The sequence below is a fragment of the Aedes aegypti genome, chromosome 1 (genome assembly GCF_002204515.2).
Source record: "Aedes aegypti strain LVP_AGWG chromosome 1, AaegL5.0 Primary Assembly, whole genome shotgun sequence".
In the NCBI taxonomy this organism is placed as follows: domain Eukaryota; kingdom Metazoa; phylum Arthropoda; class Insecta; order Diptera; family Culicidae; genus Aedes; species Aedes aegypti.
In genome coordinates this window covers 228,537,193-228,562,590 of record NC_035107.1, presented here as the reverse complement: position 1 = coordinate 228,562,590, position 25,398 = coordinate 228,537,193, and the positions used below count along the sequence as shown (strand labels likewise).

Genomic DNA, 25,398 nt, shown 5'->3' with positions numbered 1-25,398 from the left:
ACTTAAAGCAGATACTAAATACTTTATTGAAGGATTCCGTTTGATTTCTCCCAAAAAGTTATCCGACGTCATATCCGACTTTCTTAAATTATTATTATTATTATAGCTTTATTAAGGAGATTATGACTTTCTTAAAAACAAATGACGAGCGGTGGAAATTCTACACAGCAGAAATGCAATTGCTGTCCCATGATGTAAGAACTAACGTTGGAAATGTTGCAGTTATAATGTTGTCCAATGATTTCAACAAACATAACTGAACAGAAGAAAATTCAAGTGACAAGCACGCTTACTCGGAAGTACCCATTAATGGGTACTTTTGTACCCATTTTCGACTAAAGTGGCTTAACTCATTAAATGAGTACGGGCGACTTACTCATTAAAGAGTATTAGACATGAACTTCAAAAGATGGGTATTTTTAACTCTTGATTGGTTCTGGAATAATGGGTAAAATAACCTCATTTTTGTGTCGGTATCGCTCTGGATTCGGTTTACCAACCTCGAAACTTTGAAAAAAATATTACATTAACAAGAAAATAAAACAAATTTATGTTCGCACATTATCGTCACAATCATATATTTTTTCAATTATAAAATGCCGATCGTAGACCTCGAACAGGTTATCTAAAATAACCACTGGACCACTGATGCCTCTTCATACGGAACACTTTCCGGATAATCTCTCTCGGTACTCCATCCCAGCATATTGAAAAGCATCTCTGGAAATTATTGTGCCACATCCGCCACATCTGTATCCAAATTCTGTTGAATAAACATGTTGAAATTAGTGAAAAATCCAAACCAAAACTGCGTCAGAAAGTACTTACCTTAATAGATATTTTGAAAAATGAGCTTTGAATGCACTCCAAGTGCAAAATTCCCGCATCAAAAAAGGTTTTCATTTCACTAAAAACAAACAGAGCCGCAACAGCAACTGGAAAATGGCGGTGCTGCTCTTTAGGATACCACGCGTATTATTTACCCATTATTGTTAATCGATTAGAAGCTTCATCATGGGGATAAAGTACCCTTTTTATGACATTTGAAAAATACTCTTTTTCTGACAACTCAGTACTGTTCATAAAAATGGGTATTTGGAACCCATTAAATGGGTACTTTCAAGTTAGCGTGAGAATAACATTTTCTTTGTTTACATGTTACTTATGTTGTTGTTTATGTGGAAGCCTTAATAAATGTTAAGGGTAATAGAAATCGTGAATATAACTGTTAGTTTTTGAATCTTTATTCAAAACGATAAACTTTTCTCTTGCCCCACTTTTGTGGCAAGTGAAAAGTAAAGAAACATTTTTCAAAATCATTTTCTGTATTTTTTTCTTCAATTTCTCATAAAAATCAATTTCAGCATACTGCTTATATTTGGTGGGAGTCAAGCTAAAAAATAAACACGACCTCATTTGTTTCAGTTTAAAGTCTCTAGAATTTGAAGAATCTCAACTATATGAATTCCATTACCCACTTGCCCCACGGTACCTTATACAAAAAAAACGGTGTTTTGAACATAAAAATGCATTGCCTAAATATATTAGTTGTTCTTACTGCATAGTGCATAGTCATCTTGGTGCCCATTTGTTTACTAGAAATTAGGTTAATTTAATACTACAATAACATGGTCTGTTAATTATAGGTTATGTATCTATCAAGAATTAACCGCTAGAATTAATCCTTTCAAGCAAAACTAATAAAATTTCCTTTCCAGTGTTGTATTACGTATCACTAGCTCTACTCAAAATGGTTTTAAATAAAAATCATACGATCGAATGAGGTGGCTCACAATGCCCTAAACATGGCTTTCAAAAACGTTCCTGAAAATAATTTCAAGTTAATATTAACATGGATTATCGATCAAGTTTGGAAATCTAGTGATCATGACAGAATCCACGATGCATCGTGGTTGTTCTTTATCGTGCGATCGATTAACCTCTTGTCGTTAAGATACCGTGTGGGACCGAAATCCGTACACCTAAGCACTTAGCCAAATAAAAACCTCTGTTAAAAATATTTGGATTTGTAAAAGGCAATTGATCAGTTGCCCAAAATCCAAAACTTTAATGCTAAATACGTCAATTTAATCTGAGCCTTTTTTTCCAAGTGAGGGGCCGTCCATTAATTATTGGGAGAGGGGGGTCTGAGATTTCTTACGTACCATATTTTTGTTTTTGTTTTCATACAAAAAATCTTATCATGGAGGGAGGAGAGGTTGAAAAAAAAAGAAAATTGTCTTGCGTAATTAATGGACCGCATCTGAGCATTAAACTTCAAAATGATGCTTCCAGCAGCATATTCAGAACCATTAGACGCACTGACCACTCTATAGTAGGTTCCAGGTGGAAGGGGGAAGTGGCTAATTAGGAACACATTTGGAACCATATCAATATAGGCATCAAACTTCAAGATTTTTGAAAGTGATAATTCCGAAAGCATTTCCAGAACCACCCACTGTCATGACCACTATAGTGATTTGAGGTGCCCCGATGGAAGTGGCCAATTTCACACATGTACGATGTACGAAATCATATCTATTTGGGTAACTAGGTTCAATATTAATAAAATAAATGCTTCCGTAAGCACCTTTAGAATCACCGTCTACCATGGACAATAGGTTCCATGTGCAATGGAGGATATGGAGCATTTTCAGAACCACAAGATGTAATAAGGGGTCGTCAATAAAACGTGGACATTTATGGGGGAAGGAGGGTCTGGCCAAATTGTGTGTATGGACAAATGACCACGTGGTTAATGGACAGCCCCTAACCACTCTATAGTAAATTCCAAGGGCCCCTAGAAAAGTGGCCAATTCAGAACATGACCACATCTCCCGGGCCACTTGTAATCTGCTATACAGTGGTCTAGCAGCCGCTGGTTCTGAAAATGCTCCCGGGAGCTTTACCTTCAAAAATCTTTAAGCTTACACCCATATTGATATGGTTCCAGACATGCTTCTAATGGGATATGGTTCCAGACATGCTTCTAATGGGATACTTCCCCCAGGGTACCTGTAACCTACTATACAGCGGTCCGTGCATCTAATGGTGATGCCGAACACATAATTTTGAAGTATGATGCCCACTTGGATATAGCTCCGGATAATATTTACATGATTGGAAATACAAACATGACTGACCATATTTTCCGGAACCAGTTTTACGGAAATTGTCGTATATCTGAAGATTTCTAACGAATCTAACGGCTTTCAACTTCCAATTTATTCTAGTTTCAAGAAAAATTGTCAACATCTGTACAACTTCACATCGTACAAAAATACAAGCGACAGAAAAAAAGTAATTTGGACAAGATCTCGGAATATTCGGAACATCTCCGGTGTCCGAAGGCCAATTTGCATGGCCAAGCAAGTTCCTGAAACTTGTTCCTCTACCTGTTCCTAATTGTGATACTAATATTTGAATAAATTCTAGCTTTAAGCTGATTCGCACCCACACAGCGGAGCTTGCGAGCTGCTGAATTTGGCTGTAAGCCTCCGAAAACCATCATTTTTACCGTAACACCATAGTTTTGTCATTCTGAGGATTGTTCCATTTTTATCTGTTGATTTCCCTTCGGATATAGGGTTTCAATGCTAGTAATGGACCCCTTAGTAGCTGAAATTCATTCTAGACGCTTTTCCGCAATGATATCTCAGACGCATATACGTTTTGTGGAGTTTAACAACCAATTCGATGTCTTTACTTCATAGTACGTCTATGAAACATACAAAATCATTCGATTTTTTCAGCGAAATATGCATTTAAAAAACTGTTGTTGATTGTTTACAAATTTGACGTTGCGTTTTATGGACCCTCCATTTGATTCCCATGTAATCCGGCTCGCTGCCGACGAGCCTATTATGGACCCACCTGGAAATGCGTATTATGGACCCTCTTGTGTGGTTTCATTTACAAAACTGTTCAAATATCTGTATGTATGCGTCTCAAACCAAATATTTTGTCTGAAACTGCTGACTAACAATGTAATCGAAGTTCCCCCGGTGGATTTTCATAGGAATAAAGTTGCTTTGAGTGTTAATTTTATGTTTTTCTGTAGGGGGTCCATAATACGCAAAGGGTCCATAACCGGCATTGACTCCCTATTGTTTGTGATTCTGAAATCATTCGGGTATGGTTTTAACGAAAATTAAGAGCGCGAATACGCCATGAATTAAGTTGATCGCTACTTGTAACAATACCCGATAAACTCTTTGTCCCACGACAAACATTGCATCAGATGTCGGTACAATGCACGCGTGGCGAGGTGTTCAAATCACGCTGCTGCAAGAGTGACGGCCCTCTTAATAATATAATATCGACATAACATCACTTGCATTTATACGACAGTTTTTTCTATGCATTTCATTACGTTTTCCTCAGGTGGCCCCGATTTAATTTTCAACTTTCGGCTTCATTGGGCTATAAGAGCACTTCAAAAGTGTTTAAAAGTAATTAAAATCACATTTTATTAAAATCGTCCTATAAATTTTTCGAGACATTACATATTTTTCGTCTAAAATTAAAAAAAAGAACTCAAACTCAAAGTTTGGTTGTCTGTTCGTTCGTCTGTTTTCCACTTTGGTATACTGGCTCCTTGTGGATTGGTTTCCTATAAAAATGTTTGATGTGTTTAAAAGTAATTAAAATCACATTTTATTAAAATCGTCCTATAAATTTTTCGAGACATTACATATTTTTCGTCTAAAATTAAAAAAAAGAACTCAAACTCAAAGTTTGGTTGTCTGTTCGTTCGTCTGTTTTCCACTTTGGTATACTGGCTCCTTGTGGATTGGTTTCCTATAAAAATGTTTGATGTGTTTAAAAGTAATTAAAATCACATTTTATTAAAATCGTCCTATAAATTTTTCGAGACATTACATATTTTTCGTCTAAAATTAAAAAAAAGAACTCAAACTCAAAGTTTGGTTGTCTGTTCGTTCGTCTGTTTTCCACTTTGGTATACTGGCTCCTTGTGGATTGGTTTCCTATAAAAATGTTTGAATATTAAACAATTTACAATAATTTTCCAAACATTATACCTGTATAAAATATAGTGCTGTACTATGAAAACCAAATCAAACAGTATCGAAAATACGCCCAAACCAAACTTGACAGGATCACCCCAGATGGACTGCCAATCATCTAAAATATATAAATTCTATTCAAAGCATTCAATTATTTAACATTTAAAAATTCAAACCCTACCGAAATTCCACGCATTGATCACCATTTGCAGAATGCCAAGCAGGCCACCGGCAATGTCCAGCAATCGGTTCAAAATTGAGAAGCCTTCGGTGCTCTTCCGCTTAAAGTTCATATACGCTTGCGGGAAATACTTCACTAGTGTCGTCGATAGCTTAATATAGCTCAAAATGTAGAGAAAATCAAGCCAATGGATCGCTCCAAACACGGCCTGACTGGCCGATATAGCAATGATTACCAGGTACGTCCCAATGATGACCTTAGCCGTGGGAGAAACCGTATTTCCATTGCTCTGGTAGATGTAACACTGCAGAATGGTGTACCCGGTAGCAACCGATGCGTGTACTGCGAATCCTACATCGTTACCAATCACGGGATTCAAACCATGTGGATGTCGATCAAAGTATTCTTTCTGGAATGAAACATATGCTATTATTTCGAATAATGATCATTTCAGTCTATACCTCAATGAAACTGTTCCAGTACATAAAAGAGTTGAAAAAGGCGTAGCAGACATGTCCGATGATATTGATATGAAGGAAATCAAAACTCAGTCCAACAACACTTTTACGTTGATAGTTGAGAATAATTTGCGGATAATATCCGATTGACCAACATGCCGTATAAGCCCATCCGATCACCAATGAAATGTAGATCAGCGGTTGATTCAAAGCCACCTTCAACCGAACAAATAGCCTGCGATCGTCAGCGATCCCCTCGGGCTCTACACCAGCCTCTACTATGAATCTCCCTTGACGGAGACCTTTCGCTGATACGACAATCGGAGTCTCGGTGTATTTCACTCCTCCATTGATCCACAGCTGGTCAGGAGTTACACTTACATGACTCCCCCCGTCAACGGTGTTGAATTTCACCGTAGCATTCCGGTTTACAACGCCGCTATAACAAAATACTTAAATTTGGTAACGTTCAAAAATCACATTCGCCGAGCAACAAACTCAATCCACAGAAACAAATCAGCTGACTCCCCGAAAGTACTGGTGTAGTCCTGTGGATCAAACCAGACCCGAAGTGGATCAACTGATTCAACGGCGCAAGCACCACAAATCAACACAGTCAGTAATGCAACGGATGGAACCATTTTTGCAATGCGGTCGACTGCACGAGCAATGTAGTTAACTGAGGAGAAATGAACAGTTCGCTCAGTAGATTTGCAAACGGGTATCTTCCAGATAACAATGGCTCAATTGGAAAACAATACCAAGCGAATCGTTTCGGTCCACAGCGGGAATCAATGATAAGACTTCGCTAGGTGTACATGTCTACTTGGATGAAAGTGTCTTGTCAACGAGATGGATCATAAATCGCAAGCGGAAAGCAGAACGGGTAAAAATTGATAAGCTTCATCATCTGTTTGTTATCTTGAGAGGAACGTTTGTAACGGTTAGAATCACAGACACGAATTTGATCTGTTTTTGAAAGAGAAAAGTCAGAGAACTCTGATCAACGTCGGGTAAATTCCTGAACATAATTAATGATCATGAGAGATAATCGTTTGAGGACAGATAAGCCGAACACACAAATCATGTAAAATCCTGGACATACCGTCAAACGGGGTGTTTTGCAACGGCGCCGTGACTTGCAACACATTGTAGTTTACAACCAAATTTCACTATAAAACACAAAATTCAAATGAAAATTTGTTATTAATCGGTACTACAATACGTCATACTTATAATTCATGTAGTGGCCACAATGCAAGTAGCTATTAGAAATATTTTTACAAATTAAACATAATTCTTTTAAATGCCTTGAAAACTGATACTTGATAGAGTTTCGAAATCGTGACCTGAAATCATGATATAGATATAATCTACAAAACTAATACTCTACATATTGTTTCTACAACTAATGAGTGATAATACGACGAATTTTATTTTACGAAATTTTAGCAACAACTTTCTTTCATTTTCATTTTCATTTTGCAGCGTTTGGTGGGGCAATGAGAGCGCAAGTCAGTCCAAAGCCGGGGGAAGGGATAGGTAATGGCCGTAATAGTCTATGCGGACCACTTGAACACCATCGGAAATGATAGGAAGGGTTGGGGTAGGGTATAGGAAATTGGAGAAGACTTGACACAGTAATGCGATTAATGCTGCAAAATGTAAATATGCTGAGAGCAATTTAATTTGAGTTTTGGAGTTTGGTTTGATTTATTAAAATTCGAAACCATTGTACAAGTAAGAAAGAATTAGCTGATCGCTCTATAGAAAATTATGACAATATGAGAGTGATGCTAAGAACTGCTGATGGCACGATGCGACGCTTTAGAAGCTTTTGCTAATGATTGAACATTACTAAAAAGAACGCAATTCAATCGATGTACAAGTAAGACAACTTTACAGATATAAAATTATAATTCAATTCACTGATTGGCGGTGCTGATTTATATAAAAATATTTGATATTATTAAAATGAAATGTGTTACTTACTCATGATGTTTATACTTCCCTGACCAGAATTATTCTGTTTTGAGCACCCTTTTCGAAGCTATTCTATCCAGTTATCCATTGACTGCTTACAATTCTGAAATTATTCTTATTGTGCATGCTCATGCATTATATTAGTAATGATCATAATCATGCAACAGATAAGAAGGTGAGAAAGAGAGAATATAGGAACAGTGATTAGTAATGAGTAATTATGTAGTTTTGTTAGAATAATAAACAATTAAACAGCAGTAATGAATAGCTTAAAAAATGACATTACAGCATAGCTGAGCCTTTCGGATCATAAGACCGATGTATAAAATAATTTGTTTCGAAATTGTCCGCGTGGTCTTCTAGTGCTCCTATTAAATAAGAATCAATCATAGACATACATACCGAATGCTCGTCATGACCCTATGACCAACATTTGTATATGTATAGCCTTAGCTGATGTGGCTTTTCTAATAGGTAGTTCTTTCACTCATTGATTGTCTTCAAAACCTTGTCAAGTATAGAAGATTGATTTTATTTCGTTTATTACTACAGTATTAGGTATTATTTTATGTTTTTATCACTATGGATATTATCAAGGCCAGAATTCCCAGTGAGTGAAGAATTTTATAGTACTAGAACACCATAGAAGATCGCTAAACATTACCTAATCATGGAACGGCTTTTTGCTCTATTATTTTAGGTAAATGCTATTGATCTCCCTTTGCTCCTATCCGCAACCCGGTGCACGCGCCCTGTTGGTTTTCGAAAACCTCGTAGAAGATTACAAACCGTCAATGGCATTCCCAATTACTACCCCACATTGCACATTCAAGGGTCTGATTGTGCTCCTAACCCACCCTCAGTCTGTAATCTTCTCGCCAGTTTGAAATTATATTTTCCCGAAGTGAAAGTAATTTTGATGAGTGATAGCGTAGTGCAGCCCAACTGCATAGTACAGTAGTTTAACCAGAATCTTTAGGTCAGAAGATAAAATCTAAATTTTGTAATAAAGAGGTTGCCATTGCTTTGAAATTCACCCAACATCTAATCAAAACTACTAACAACAGCGATCAATTATCAAAATTCATCGCTCCCTGGAAAATATAATTCCAAGCCCAGGGAAAATTTTAGCAACAACTTTCTAATAAAAATACTTTTTATAAAGATGTACCTATGCGGGGTGACTTGCAACACTTAATTTCCATGGAATTTAGAGTTTTATAAAAGTGGAAAACTTTGTTATTAGATCAACTTCATAATAAAAGGAGTCATGATTCATCGATCGAATTCAAACACTCATTAAATATATTGTTAAGTTGACATATTTGACCTTGATGATTTACCGCCTCATTTTCCCATACAAAAATTTCTCAATTATTTTCTTAAAAATATGTAATCAAAATGCTCTTGTACTGGTTCGAATGCTTTAAGTAGGGGAATTAGGGGCATAATGGACACGTTAAGCAAATGTTCGTTTTAAGACCATTAAATGGCAATGTTTTTAATTTACCCCCAGCTAGTTTTCAAGTTTGATGTTAGTACGACGTGCCACATTCATTCATAGTGATAAAAATCATATCATATGTCAGAAAAGCGAGATAGAAAATTGGGTCGAAAACAAGGCTGGTAAAAAGGTATCGGGGCGAAATGAACACCTGCATGAAATTTAGTTATTCCAATATATTCAATGACTGTCAATCATTCCGATATGCAAAAGGGCTCTCCCTCAATCATAATAGCTAAAAAGAACCTTTCTGGATTCGTTACTTTGCTCAAAAATTAGATTCTTCCACAGTCTTGCTTATATGCCAATTTGAAACTGAGAAAAATTTTAAGTCAAATTTTGAAGAACAATTGAAGCAAAAAATAAACTTTTATACTGTCAAACATTTCAAATGCATTACAGATTTCATGCAATGAATGAACTTTTGATGAAATATGCGTATTATCAGATATTGAGAGGGTGTCCATTTCGCCCCGTATGTTCATTATGCCCCTAATCCCCCTACATGAATAATAATACTTAAGAAGTGCGACTAATAAAAAATATCAACATTTTGATGGCAAAAACTAAATTAGCATAGAGTGTTGCAAGTCACCCCGCATAAGGAAACTTGAAAAATTTCACCTTCTTTATTATTTTTGGTATGATAAAATAATTCGATTCAATCTTCTGTCACCTCATTCTGTAGGCGGGTCGGCCATTAAAAGTTCATAAAGGAATTTAAATTTTTAGATGCCGTTAGGCCATGGTTTTGGTTGAATGAAGTTGAAAAGTGTTGCAAGTCACCCCGTTTGACGGTAATTCTTATTCAATTCTTACAAAAAAAAAATCGCAAAAAAATCGTCATTCCGGTCATGAGCCTCGCAAAATAGTATGCGGTATTCCGAATCATACTACGAGGGATTCTTGCAAAATTCTCGTCATTGTACGTCATGTATTCTCTAGTATTTTAGTCGTTTATGCTACTAGTCTAAAACGTGTATGTTATACTATATAAATAAATTTCAAAATATAAATCATGGCTCCTAACACGACGTTTGATACATACGATAGACCACTTGCTCCCTCGTGATGGTGTTGTTGTTAGTTGTTATACATGAAAAGAAAGAAAGCTATTAGTATTAGGAATTAACAGGATTTATTGAGTTTTCATTGAATTACATTTGACTACATCGCTGACTATAGTCAACGACATCAGAAACTTTATATGTTGATTGTTGATCTAGTTTTTCCTCAGTTCCGTTGGTCCTTTTTAACATGTTTATTAGTACTTGGACAAGTTGAATATTTTAAGTTTACTACTTTTGTCGTGTTGGTCAATAATGATTTTGATCAGTTTGTTTTATACATCTATTCATTTTCAAATCTGGTCTCGCCTGTTTTCATTTAGAATCGTCGTAAATACATTTCTATGTGTTAAAAACTATACTAGAAATAATAAGGAAATAGAAAGTCATTTTTTATTGTCCGGATCCACTTTTCGGTGACAAAATAAAGCTTCATCGCGCCTAAGCCCTATCTATTTATTATAATTTTGCGAGAATGAAGTTGTTGTAGTTTTATGATACCAACATAATAAATGTGGTTTTTTATTATGATTCTAATGAGAGAAGCATAACAAATTAACATTTGTGTCACATTCTACTCGATGGATCCTTTGTCATTCTCCTCATTAGTCAATATTATAACCATTTAAACAAAATCTAACCTATCTGCATCAAAGCGTGGCTACGGCTCCTGTTACCCCGATGCCTGGTAACAGGATAACCGTTGGATCACATCCGTAAGATTGATGCATCTATGCCAGATGGTTGATGACGCGGCATTAAACAAATATTTCCTGATGTGATACCACCACGACTGGACATGTTTTTGGTTCCCATATAAGTGCTAATGGGGCATGATTACACTTCCTAGGAGAGGGATTTCAATAATTAACTTTTAGATTTATAATCTGAATTTGCCTAAATAGTCATTTTTAGAGTCGTAGAACAGGTAGAAAGTGAGGTTACGAGTCGCCACTGCAAACAATATTGCTAAAATGTCTGCTTTTCAATAATGTTCTGGAGAATTTCCTGGGTATATTCTAAGGAAAAAAATGGTCATATCTATGAGACAGCTCCTGATAAAAATCCTGAAGAAAGGTGGTATTATCTGAATAAACTATTTTCAGAAACAACTTGAAAAAAATAAACAAGAAATATCCTGTCCATATCCTGATATCTGAAACATCCATATTTTTGACAAAATTTTAGTTTTTTTTTATTTATTTTCTCGTGCTGCAATTTTACATCAAATATAATAAAAGTGAAACTGTCCAGAACATTAAACCGAAAAATTGTACCATCATCAGGACCACAAATCCAGAAAACCAAACAGTGTTAACAACTGAACAAAATCGATTAATCACCACCAGCCAGTAAACAATTTTTTTTCAAATAAATTATTGTTTGATTCATCAGATTTATGCTCTTGGAATTTCGAGATCATAGGCTTTTATTCATCATCACTTAAATACGAGAATCCTTATTGTTTTTTCTCTATACTTAGTTTCACCAGTTCTACTTGGATATTTTGAGCAAACTTGTAAGGATTGACATAATTTGATGGATTGGACTCCATTTTATCAAGATTTTGAGCGAATGCGCCAAACTAGGCATTGAGTTGATCTAGGAAACTTAACAACAAAATATTTTTAAAGCTATCCACGTCAATTTCGATGAAGTTGTTGGGAGAGTACTGTTGATACTTTTTAATTCAGTAAAATTGAATTCTGAGGATAAATACAAGCAGTAAAGTACAGTTTACTCTATTATGCATAAGAGTATTTCCTCAATGGTTAACTGCTAAGATTGATTACCCTTTTTATTCCATATATCGTATTACTGACTTAGCCTGAGCAATAACTTTCCTGACAATCAACTCGTTTGATGTTGTAGTATTGATGTTTTTTTCCCTGTCCTCAAGTGAAATTCCCTGACATTCCCTGACTTTCCAGGTTTTTCCAGGTAGTCGACACCCTGGTAAAGCTATTCAGAAAGTCGAGGACATCCGAAATGCAAAAAAAAAAAACGAGCGTGCTAAAATAGTGTTCTCTTGTGATGCACAGGAGATAGAAAACTCGAGTCTTCGTGAAAGTTGTTCAGAGTTTCATGGACATCAGGAAAGTAGATCTTTAAATAAAAAAAAAAATCCGATTGGTGCCACTAGTAAGCATATAAAATTAAGGATTTCAAGCGAGTTATATCTGAAAAAAAACCTGAAGTTCATAGACACAAAAGTCAATTTGGAAAATTTGAGATGTAAAAAATAATGGAATCGTTCTGATGGGCTTCGATCCCACGATTCTTATCCAGATAAGATAGAAAATTGGAGTCTTGAATATCCAATGATTTAAACCCGAATCACTATGAAATGAAGTGAATCAGGACTGAATTATTGGACTATGATGTGAATCAGACCTAAAGCTATTGAATATGATGTCATACCTGAATCTCTCAAATATGAGGTGAATTTGAAATGATTTTTTAAAAATTAAGTAGACCAATGCATCGGTCTTTTTTTGAACATGAAGTGAATCAGACCTGAATAATTAGGAAATGAAGTGAATTAGTTCTAAACTGTTTGGAGGGCATGAATCACTAGAAAATGCAGTTAAACAAAAATGGATAACATAAACTCGAAATGAATCAGACCTGAATTATTTGAATATGCAGTAATTCAGACCTAAATCACGTGAATATGAAGTAATCTAGACCTATAAAGTGAATCAGACCTGATGTACTTGAATACGGAATGTATCCGACACGAATCACTTGGATGTGGAGCGAATCTAACATGAATCACTTGACTAGGAAGTGAATCAGTTCAGAATCACTTGAATATAAAGTGAATCAGACTTGAATCACTTGCATATGAAGTGAATCTGACCTGAGACCTAAAATATTTGAATATAGTGAATATGTCTTTATTATTAAGAGATTTCAATCTAAACAATTCGAAAATTAAAAGAATCACTCCTGAGCCACTTGAACAAATATTAAATCGTAGCTTAATTACTTGAAAATGAGGTAAATCAAACCTGAACCACATGAAAATTAAGCGAATCAGTCCTGAATTCCTTAAATATGAAGCAAATCAGACCTCAATAACTAAAATATAAATTAAATCAAACTATAAACACTCGAATGTCAAGTAAATCAGACATGAATCACTTACAAATGAATGAATCAGACCTGAATCACTCAAAGATCGGTAATAATGTCCTAAAATATGAAGTAAATAAGCCCTAAATCTCTAGAAAATGCAGTCAATTGTACCTGTAACACTTGAAAATGAAGTGAATCAGCCCTAAACTGCTTGACCATGAAGTGAATCATACCTGATCAACTGGAAAATGCAGTAAAACAAAACTAAATTACCTAAATTTTAGGTGAATCAGACCTGAACTATTTGAATATCAAGTATTTCATCTCTTTAATGAATGTTCGAATCCTCTGAGCAGAATCTCAAATAGAGAAACTTTAAAGTAGATGGAGTACCGTGTACCTTTTAATTAGTATTTCATACCTGAAACATACATCTATATAAATTAAAATGGAATGGTGTTTGTATGTCACGAAATGGCTTACGAACGGGTCAAAGGATTTGAATAATTCTTTCTCCGTTTTGTTCGTCAAGGGTTCCGACGTGTTTGTGTGTATAAAAATCCCAGGATATTCACCGGGAATGTTGGATAAACGAGCGCGAACGAAACTGTCATTTTGTATGGGACGATCAATAGCGTTTTTCAACAGCCTACTTGATGGCAAGACGAAGTTTGCCGGGGCCGCTAGTACAGAATATAAAGTAATTAAGACCTGCATCAGTTGAACATCAAGTGAATCAGATCTGAACCACTTGCATATGCAGTGAATCCGACATGAATCACTGGAATATAAAGTGAATCAGTCATGAATCACTTGAAAATGAAGTGAATCTGATGTAAATCTCTTGGATATGAAGCGAACCAGACCTGAATCACTTGAATATGAAGTGAATCAGCCATGAGTCACTTGAACATCGAGTGAATCTGGCATGATTTATTTAATATGGAGAAAATCAAACCTGCATTACTTGACTATTAAGTGGATCAAGCCTGAAACTAATGAATATAAAGAGGATCAGGCATTTCACTAGGATATGGAGTGAATCATCACGCATCACTTGGATATAAAGACAATCAACCCTGAATCTCTTTTTTTTTCCTGTTCGGATGCGCCACTGCGACCAGTACCGTAATCCGGGGTATCATTGATCAGCGGGGTAAAATTGATCGGAATGACTCATCTCGTAAAAAGTTCGTATTATCATTTATTGATGAAACATTTCCAAATCATGAATGGTGCTTATCTTTCTTATATTCATGAGCTAATAAAAGTGAAGATTTTTGAGAAGATTGCGTTTACCTTATGCGTAAATATAGCAACTTTTCGAAACAATGATTTTAATGGTTAAGGATGACACTACCGAAGATTCATGTCTCACATAAGTTCTGCAAACGATATGAGCAAGGAAAATGCGGTTCTTACTAAAAATGGCATCGCCGAAAACGATTCCGTTGTCAAAACTTTCAAAAGTATGTTTAATTAGGCAACATTGTCGAATTACTGTTACTAATGTAAAATTCCCTTAAGAAATTGCCTACTTTTAGGCGTATTCCGGCGTTCGAGGTGTTTTTAATTTTAAAATAACTCAAAAAGTAAATTACTTTTAAGCGTTTGGCCTTCATATTCGGCTTCAGCTGCCATGATTTAAGTAAGTAACGACATTTTCAATATTACCGAATGTTGTTTACATGAGTGATCAATGTTACCCCATATCAGCTTAATCAAAAAATCACTTAAAACATTTTTTTAAACATGCTTAAATCTTTCTTAAAACAAAATACAGTATATAGCCACGAGCTATGGGTGGCAGTACTTGTTTTAAGAATATAAAATTTTCAACATTTGCATTTTCGAACGAAATATTTAAGAAATATTCAAAAAAAAAGATCAATGTTACCCCGGATTACGGTATTTAGATCTATTGTGACATTACCCGTATCCTTAGTGTATAGTGCATGTCACATTACTCCATTTCCATTGATAGGTAATGAAGCATCGATTTCTGTACAGTTCTTGTTTTGATTCCTCAGATATTGATACAAATCGACTATGATGAAAAGGTCCCGCTATTTACACCCTTCATAGAAATTTACATATCAGCGAAGGCGCGCCCCTTAGCAAACATAATCGATTAAATTACTGAGAAACCAAATCGGTACTACTGATATTTGACCATGCAACGGAACTCTAGTCCCATCCTTGTTTCGCTTTTAGTTTAGTCCCAGAAAAATACTAGAAAAAAAGGGGCTTTATGCTAGCAGCAAAACCGAATCAAGCTAGAAAATTTGTTTAGTAATCAGAACTCACGTGAGTCCTTGAATCACCAGTACTTACAGTCCTTGTGGAGTCAATACTCATGATTGTTATCCTGGCTTCAAGTGTAGTCTCGGGACTGACCAACTCCGAGTCTTTAACCATCGGCTAGGTAAAATAGATTAATTTTCAGAAACTGTTGCCAGTAACAAGGACTTGGTACCGCGAATCCTTGAATTACCAGAACATATTACCCTAGCCCGAAAACAAGATGAGACTAGGGTTCAAATTGGTAGATCTTACCCCGTAACGCACCACGAAAAGGTGATCTACCCGCGTTACGGGTCAAATCTCTTGGTTTCTGACTTGAATAATTTGTATATGATATACGTCAGGCATGAATCCTTCGCACATGAAGTAAAACATACCCGGATCCTCAAGAGATGCATCAGATCTGAAACACTTGGATATGTAATGGATTAAACCAGAATAACTTCAATATGCAATGATTCTGATCTCAATTACTTCAATTTAAAAATGCTAATGGCTATCTGAACAACATTAAAGACATTATATCATATTAAATCATGAGATTTAATAATAATCAACTTTCCATAACTTGATGTTCCATATCTCGACTAAATTTTGAAGAACCAGAGTAAAAGTTGGTTTTCTTGGCAACCTCAAAACTCAGTAACGCCAATGACGTCCGGATTTCTTTGGCAGTCTGTACAGATTTGTCGAAGACTCGAACTTGCTATTTCATTAGGATCACAATACAGAACTAGCTTAAAATGTTTCATTCAAAATGTTCACTACCGCCACGTAGTGACAAAATTACAAATTCTTGTTTGCCAAAAACTTAAACATTCTTCCTTATCAATATTATGAGATAGAACTTGTATGAAGTTAAAAATATATAAATCAACCTTGACATTCCTGAACAACTTTGAAGAAGACTCGATCTTTCTATCTTATTTGGATCAAAAGATAAAATTAGCTAAGAATGCTCAATTGCACATATTTACTAGCGCCACCTAGCGGCAAAATTAAAAACCAAACTGTTTGCAATTCGGATGTCCTTGAACTTATAATCAACTTTATCGAAGACTCGAACTTTCTATAATGAGATAGATGCTCATTTTTATCTGCTCACTAGCTATACCTTGCGTCTAAATTTTGAATCCAATTACCTATTTTCCGGATGTCCTTGACATTCTGAATAACTTTGCCGAAGACTCGAACTTACTATCTCATGTAGATAACACTTACTATCTCATGTAGATAACACGCTTACTAGCGACGTTCTCACAGTTTTCGACCACATTCACGTGAAACTAAAAACAAAAAAGTTGGACAAAAAAAAAACTGATTTTTCGGGTCTACCCGCAAGAGCGCAACCACAAATTTCACCAACAAAAGATTTTGAGTCAAAATTAAAGCTTAAATAAGGGCCGCCCTATTCACCTTTTTTTTCTAAGAAGATGCAAAACTTAAATACGTATGTCTGAAACCGCCGAGAACAAGGAAAACACCTTTTTCCTGTTAAATTGCCGATTTGAACCATTGTGCCTTGGCTACACCACTGTTTCATGTTCCGAACACCTTGATTCAAATTTCAAACATCACGAATAAATCAAATTCAAATGAATAATTTTACAAATAAATTCAAGTGAGCTAGTTTTACTGACCTAGAAATAAAGAACCATTACAGCTCCCAAGGTGGTATGAAACTCATTAAAATTAAATTCCACATGGCTGCCATTTCCAGCTAATTTGATGACATATTTCAGCGAAACATTTCAACCGAATCCATACAAAACTCGAATGTTCAAAATATGAGTCTTTATTAGTTATATAGTCGTTTATTTTAAACCTGAGGGGTACGGTCTCGAACATTTTGGTCTTTCAATTTGAACACATTTTTTCTACCAGTGCTAACCGTTGTTTGTTTGCTTGTCTCGCAGGAAACCATTTTCAAGGTGCACACTTGAAATACTTCACACAAAACTTTTTCAGTTTGATGCAGGCAATAAGTCCAATAAATCAGCTGAATCGGATAGTTTCTGACCGTATTTTAGTTTAAAATATATTTCACAAACATCTGAAAAAAAAAAACATACGCATCAGTAAGACCGAGTAGAACGTTCTTTCAACACTTTTAACAGTTGATAGTTTTTGTGTCACATGAAATGTATACATTTTTTAGCGTGGCGAAGTAATGATCCCACACTCCTACTTTGGCCCAATAAGCCAAATTTGGGTAAATGCAACTCTTCTTATGTTTGGGTCGAAAGAACTCAATTTTGCGTTAAATCAACCCAAAATTGAGTATATTTTTCTAATGGAATTAAAGCCAAACTACCTAGTGGGGACCTTGGAAATTCAGCCAAAATTGAGTTATTGGGCTCAACTACGGAATTGCGTTGAAACAACCCAAAATTGAGTTGAATTCCGTCTCCGTGTAAGCATACTCGGATCATTTTGATGAAAATTTAGGCTTGACAGCAGCCTGCTTGTTGATATCAAGTTCGCACCCCCTAGTTTCAAACTAGCTGTCCCGACAAACTTCATATTGCCATTGAGCAGGCTGTTGAAAAGTTCCATTCAATCTCTCATAAAAAATGAGAAATTAGTTTTCTCTCGTTTTTCGATTGTTCTGAAAACTTTCCCAAACTTTATCTACGCACGAACACGTCGGAATAACTGTGAAAGAATAAAGTAAGTCCGTTGACTTGTTTTCAACATATTTCGTGACATACAAACACCATTCCATTTTTATGCATGTAGATAGAATATAGAGTTCTCGAAATTAATGCGTCTAGCCAATGTTATTAAGCAATAGACACTTCCTAGCATTTTAGAATTAGTTTTAGTTAACAATAAAACATAATTCGAAGAGATAACATATACTTTTCCCAACATGAACTTAATTGTAGAAATACATTGAACATGTTTTAATAAAAATAGAGTTTTTTGGTTACACTATTTATTTTATTTGAAAACAAAACTAACAAATGCTATTTTTTTTCAAATTGTTTGCTTATAAAACAAAATTCAGTGTAGACATGAAGTTTCAATATGACATCAATTCGAGTGCAGTTGTCCTGTGATCATGTTTGAGCAGACATAGAAATTTCGGAATAAGGTACCGTGGGGCAAGTGGACAATTGAAATCGTATAGTTGAGATTCTTCAAATTCTGAAGAATTTTAAATGAAACAATTAAGGTCGTGTAATTGTTCAGCTTGAATACCACCAAATATACCGCTTATATTTGGTGGTATTCAAGCTGAACAATTACACGACCTTAATTGTTTCATTTAAAATTCTTCAGAATTTGAAGAATCTCAACTACAGTCGACTCTTCACAACTCGATGTTCTATAACTCGATATACTCTATAACTCGATGGATTTTTCGGTCCCTTCAAATTTCCATACATCGTGCTCTCCATAAGTCGATATTTCTATAACTCGATATCTCCACTAGTCGATGTCACGTGAGAGGGAAATTTCTCTCCATAACTCGATGTATATTTTAAAACCTTTCATTATTTGAGGAAACGCGATCTAATTATAGTTTGGGGATGAAAAAATACTTGCAAGTTGTACTAAAAGTTGAGAAACATGAAAATAAAAAAAAAATATTGTCAGTCAAAAAAGTGTGATTTTTTGAGCATTTCGAAAAAAGTTTTCGAATAATAGTTTATAAAGTATAATCAACAAAATAATATTACTTTCTTACAGAGGTGATCATTTATATATTAGACATACAGAAATTTGTTCCTTCGATTTTGTGATTTTTTGTTTCGGTACATTCTATAACTCGATAATTCTATAAGTCGATGGTCCCTTGAATATCGAGTTATGGAGAGTCGACTGTATACGATTTCAATTGTCCACTTGCCCCACGGTACCTTATTCCGAAATTTCTATGATATTGATTTTTATGTAAAATAAAAGAAAAAATACAGAAAAAAAATCTTGAAAATTGTATCTCTTGATTTTACTAGCAAGTGGGGCAAATGAAAAGTGTGTCATTATGAACATAAAATTGAAAAACTAAAATCATATTTACGATTTATATTAACTTTAACATTTGAACTTATTATAATTGTATTTCTGCTCTGTAGAATTTCTATCGCTCGTTTTTTGTTTGTTTGAAACTCGGATATGACATCGGATAACTCTTCGGGAGAAATCATTTCTTGGAACAGAATCCTTCAATAAAGTATTCAGAAACGTTTGTGTGTGAATAGACTAGAACCCCATTATTATGTTTTGAACTAGCTTTACATAGACATTTCACGGGATTTCCATGCGTTTAATTATATTGGATTGGAATATTTCAATCAAGGGCTTCCTTTCAATTGGCTGTTCGAAGTAGACACAAAAATACCGTAATGGTTGGCAATTTCTTTTAGAGCAGTTCAAAGACTTAACCATCAACTTAACAAAGCTTTGAGTAAAGTGTTTATTGGATTATCAGCACGTTCTGTTTTTTTTTTGTGATAATTGCGAACCTTGTTTTACTTAGAGCTACATGAAGAGCAAACATAAATTCAATCTCTAATGAGTTTCACTTACCCCACGTGTTTAGCACATTTTTAAATTTAGTTATTTTTAGATCAACGTCGAATCATTTCTAACCCTTTTTTCAGTTTGAAATTGTCAGAGAGGACAACTTAGAAGTGGACCGGCAATTATTTTCCGCAGCTTTTTTTTTCACTGAAAATATCAAAATAAGAATGTACGCCGCCAACTCGTAACGGAGTAATAGTTGATTGGTTAACAATCTTTCGTATTATTATACCATCATGATTGAAAAATCTCAGGAAACTCTTACCTATCGTAATGTCCTGAATGGCCTCAAATGTTTTAAACGCATGAGTTTAAAACGTTCAAATTCACATATTCAGTAAATTATACAAATTATTTTCGTCGAGTCTAGTACACGACACTGCAGACGGCCTTACAGTTGAGGTCGATATATGCGTATCTGCCTAAATATACAAACTCTAGTGGAATTAAATGGTATAATACTAAATTCTTTTTTCATCTACATCATCTAAATTTTTTTTCATCTACTTATATTATTTTCACTTAGCACTAAGCACAATTAGGGTAACGGTCGTATTTTGGACCCCCTAAGGAAGTGATTTTATTTTTTTGTTCCAATTAATTAATTGCACAGCGTAACCAAGTCAAAGAACATGCCAAAATGTAGCAAAAAACTTCCTCTACGAGATAAAAAGGCCCATACGATCATGTAGGATCCGAAAAACGTCAAAAATAATTTAATTGTGAAGCACTGTCTGTCATTATTTTGAACACACCAATACATTTTGGACCGTAAAAGTATATATTTTGGACCCCTGGCTTTTTTTATCGTTTGGCGACAAAGTCCACGACACTGGTTATATAATATGCTTGCCCATAGTCTAATCAATCGATTGACAATGGAAAACCGAAGAAATTCTACGCTTTCAGTTCAGAAATTTGAAAAAAGTTTTTGTTTACTTTTGAAAAATTTCTGACGGCTTCGATTTCTGTGTGTAACGTGTTGTAACGGTTGCATGGATGAACCGATTAAATTTAATTAATTTCAGATAGAATAAACACATTTGCTATGTACAAACGCTTGATGCAAGTGCGGAATAGTCCTATCTTTCCAAATGGCATGCGAATTGAGTTGGTCTTTCGATTTAAACTGGGAAATTTGCAGGAAAATGTCCCAGGGGGTCCAAAATATATTGGTTACCCTATTACCCACTTGCCTCGCGGTACCTTACACTCATATTTTCAGAGAATAAGGAGGTGGCTATTTCGCCCCGTGGATTCCCCCTAGGTTATCAAATTTGTTAGTGTAAATAGTAGTAGTTAGGTTATCAAATTTTTCTTTTATAAAAACTACCAGAGCCAATAAGGCCAATTATATAACGAGGGTAAAACCAAAATAATATGACCAGAGCAAAGAACAAATTTATTTATCAAAGCTGTAGGACCTGAACGTCAAACACTTAAAATGTAAGAAAATAATTTCTATGTAAAACTAAAAAAGCAAATAAACATGAATTTAATGTAAAAAATGCCCCGTGGATTCCTTATACCTCAATCCCCCTACAAATGCAAAAATGATAAATTCAGAAAGAAAGCTCTCATCCTATAACTGAGAAAATGTGCTCATAAGAACACTAAGCTGAGAAGCAGACTCTGTCCCAGTTGGGACGTAACGATAGAAAGAAGAATTACAAGAACAAACGAATTTATGTATATTTTCAGCCGATCGCTGCATAAAGTACAAACGGGCAATTTGAAATATACATTACATGTGGAACCACGCAGTAGAGCGTTACTAGATCCCTTTCTGTCATCCGTATGTATTCCGTCATCCATCGAAGGGGCCCTCGACACTGACAGAGGCGTCGTTCTCTCGCAACAGTGAATGATGTGAGAGTGGCCCTCTCACTGGCCACTAAACGACGTGCGTTATATCCTCGGGGCATATACGTGCAAGAGAGGAACCGTGTTTTGCACTAAGGTCATCTGGAGGTTGTTGAAGCTCTCCACAAAAGTGCAAACCGTCGCACCGGTAGGAAGCAAATCCTCGTTCATCGTAAGTAAAAGTGAAAATTTAAACCATTAGCCTTGACATTGTGTCTATTGGTAGATCGTTAGCCTTAGAGCTTTTACTTTCACCTATTCGTGCTGTGAGAGTGTTTCAGTGATTGAACGAGTAATTGTAATTAATCAAGATGGTGATTACACAATGTCGATTTCGATTGCAGTTTTCGCCGTCTAGTCAATCCAATCTTCAAACAAAATGGGCCGCAAATTCTGCGTCGGAGGAAACTGGAAGATGAATGGTGATAAGGCCAGCATCACCGATCTGTGCAAGACCTTGACCACTGGACCGCTGAGTGCCGACACCGAGGTCATCGTCGGATGCCCAGCCCCCTATCTGACCTTGGCTCGCTCCCAGCTGCCGGACAGCGTTGGAGTCGCCGCCCAGGTGTGTAATTATTTCTGTGTTTTTCATGTATTGAGGCCAAGGTTCAAATGATAAGGTCTATGCCCTGATTTGTTTTTACTTTTGCTTTCATTTCATTGATTAGTATTCAATATGGCGATTTCATATCCAACATTGTTTCTCCCTATTCCACATAGAACTGCTACAAGGTGGCCAAGGGTGCCTTCACCGGTGAAATTTCGCCGGCCATGCTGAAGGACTTGAACATTGGCTGGGTCATCCTGGGACATTCGGAGCGTCGTGCCATTTTCGGTGAATCGGACGAACTGGTGGCCGATAAGGTTGCGCACGCTTTGGCCGAAGGTCTGAAGGTCATCGCTTGTATCGGCGAAACGCTGCAGGAACGTGAAGCCGGTCAAACCGAGGCCGTGTGCTTCCGCCAGACCAAGGCCATCGCCGATAAGGTCAAGGACTGGAGCAACGTTGTGATTGCTTACGAACCGGTCTGGGCTATTGGTACCGGTAAGACTGCCACCCCGGAACAGGCCCAGGAAGTGCACGCTGCCCTGAGGAAGTGGTTCACCGAGAATGTGTCCGCCGATGTTTCTGGAGCAATCCGAATCCAGTACGGAGGATCGGTCACTGCTGCCAACTGTCGTGAATTGGCCGCCAAGCCCGACATCGATGGTTTCCTGGTTGGTGGTGCTTCGTTGAAGCCGGAGTTCATTCAGATCGTTAATGCTAGGCAGTAAGTGGAGACGGAACTCTGCAAAAGGTAAATCTTATCACTCACCGCCATTTCTCACTCTCTCGGGGCATTTCGAAAGTTCGGAGCGTTCAGGCCTCAAACAGGAATGAATAATTTAAAAGTATAGGCGAATTATTATGTAAGTTCAGAAAATGCAGTAATCACTGATAACTAGAACATAAACAATACAAACAAATACAAAAAACATTGTTCAGCAAAAAGTATAACGGTGTATTATTTGTCGGTGTCAACTGATAACAAACAGTTAAACTAGGGAGCTGTTTTGTTGTTTTTGTCGGCCAAACCCGTCTTGCAAGGCGTATCCTCCTTTTTCAACTTTTTCCAATCACATCCACAATCACAATCCAATGTCTTAGGGCAATTTAAAATTTAGAAATGTTTGAAAATTCAATCTCCCATATCTTTGTTACCATCCTTACCATAAAAATTGTGTCCCGTTAAATTTTCAACTTTCTAGATGGTGATTTGAAGGTGGCCGAAGGCTATGTAGGTTTATATAGAAATTACTATGGAGCAATTTTGAAAAATGTTCCTAACACATTAGTACTGAAATGTAAGTACAAACTTATCATCACATAGTGAAAACTCATAGGTACTTCAAATCTTAATGAAGAATGTTTTCTAAAGAAACAAATGCCTTTTAAGCTAATTTTGTTTGGGATATTTGTAGATGATGGCAGGGCTATGATCCCATACGAAGCAAAATAATTACAAACAAACTTACGAATATCCTATCCGTCGGATTGAATTGCTCTCTTCAGCAAATTTCTTTGTTATGGTTCGAAGAATGAGTTTTTACAATGTGATGATAAATTTGTACTCACATCCCAGTACTAACGTGTTTGGAAGATTTTTCAAAATATCTCTATTGTAATTTCCATATAAACCTACATTGTCTTTGGGCCGCCTTTAAATCAGGAAGTTGAAAATTTCACAGAACACTGTTTTTATGGTAAGGATAGTAAGGAAGATATGGGAGATTGAATTTTCAAACTTTTTTTAAATTTTGAACAGCCTATTGTCTATCCATCCGAGAAAAGCGGGGAAACCCCGGAAATTACAAATGACCGGGGAAAATATGTGAAATACGCGAGAATTTGGAGAACACATCGAGAAAATATGTATTTATGTATTTCAAACCGGTTTGTCCTGTCTCTCGTACATCGCATCATGACTAAGTTTTGGTGAGTTGATAGAGAGAAGGAGTTACGATTAAGATCTTTAAAACATTTCTTAAAGGGTACAAGGAATTTCGGGCAAGGTTATTGGCGAAATGCTTGATAGATTTCCATTAAGATTCATAGCTATGTTTTAACGTGAAACTGCTTGGAATCTAAATCCAATAATGTACCAAATCTTTGAAGGCACAAATCTCACGAAAGAAGCATCAAACGACATTGCAATTTCTATTTTAGCGTTTTGCACTAGCGGAAAGTTTAAAATAAGTAGATCGACATCGTAGGGTGCTGCAGAGCTACTTGGGCACTTCCATGGCTCACTTTGGCATGGGGGGTTTTCTCGACTGAATAGTCTGAAACTTTGCAGTAAGAAGTACTTCAATTCGACGCATGGGGCCAAATATGAGATCAGCAGGGTTGCCACATTAAAACCTGTATTTTTTCCTTGAATTATCTGTATTTCTGTATCCTGGAGTAAAATATCTGTATTTTAACCCTGTATCACTAAAACTTGGGATTATCATGAGAATTACACAAGAAATTCAAGACAATACCAATCCTCTGCAACTACAATGCTGAATTGACACATCTCAGATTAAATTTTGAGGTTTTCGAAAGTATGTATTTCATTTTTGTTCAAAAATCTGTATAAATCTATATAATTTTGGCACGATTCTGTATACAGAATCTGTATATCTGGATTTTTTTAAAAAAATCTGTAATCTGTAATATATAGATTCTTGGTCACAAAATATTCAAAAAAAATCTTAAAAATACAGATAAATCTGTATATGTGGCAACTCTGGAGATCAGTAGCTTTCAAAGTACTCCTCTAACGAATTGAATCAAAAGTGTCATAAGAAATAGATCCGCCTCTCTACGTTCATCATTTCTGTAGAGTAGCGCCTTTGAAATCGTAAGGACCTT

General features: G+C 35.8%; 2 protein-coding genes across 2 annotated transcripts; one reads left to right on the top strand and one right to left on the bottom strand.

Moving 5' to 3' along the window:
- Positions 1–4,444: 4,444 nt before the first annotated feature.
- Positions 4,445–6,404, bottom strand: LOC5580163 (cystinosin homolog). Its single transcript, XM_021837238.1, has 5 exons — positions 6,165–6,404; positions 5,670–6,105; positions 5,209–5,617; positions 5,043–5,145; positions 4,445–4,988 (listed from the first exon to the last, which is right to left on the bottom strand). Exons 1-5 carry the CDS (start codon positions 6,305–6,307, stop codon positions 4,919–4,921), a joined length of 1,161 nt encoding a protein of 386 aa, XP_021692930.1. The 5' UTR covers positions 6,308–6,404; the 3' UTR covers positions 4,445–4,918.
- A 15,606-nt stretch (positions 6,405–22,010) lies between these two features.
- On the top strand, positions 22,011–23,496 carry LOC5580166 (triosephosphate isomerase). The gene is made up of 3 exons (XM_001655536.2): positions 22,011–22,170; positions 22,343–22,566; positions 22,722–23,496. The coding sequence occupies exons 2-3, from the start codon at positions 22,378–22,380 to the stop codon at positions 23,274–23,276; spliced, it is 744 nt and encodes a 247-aa protein (XP_001655586.1). The 5' UTR covers positions 22,011–22,170; positions 22,343–22,377; the 3' UTR covers positions 23,277–23,496.
- Positions 23,497–25,398: the final 1,902 nt, after the last annotated feature.

Bases quoted from the DNA above. Each gene is read 5' to 3' on its own strand.
- LOC5580163 (XM_021837238.1), bottom strand. From the start codon at position 6,307: ATGGTTCCATCCGTTGCATTACTGACTGTGTTGATTTGTGGTGCTTGC. The intron at 6,106-6,164 runs GTTTGTTGCTCG...ATTTTGTTATAG, and splicing joins GATTTGTTTCTGTGGATTGA to CGGCGTTGTAAACCGGAATG. The intron at 5,618-5,669 runs GTATAGACTGAA...GTTTCATTCCAG, and splicing joins ACTGGAACAGTTTCATTGAG to AAAGAATACTTTGATCGACA.
- LOC5580166 (XM_001655536.2), top strand. From the start codon at position 22,378: ATGGGCCGCAAATTCTGCGTCGGAGGAAACTGGAAGATGAATGGTGAT. The intron at 22,567-22,721 runs GTGTGTAATTAT...TATTCCACATAG, and splicing joins GCGTTGGAGTCGCCGCCCAG to AACTGCTACAAGGTGGCCAA.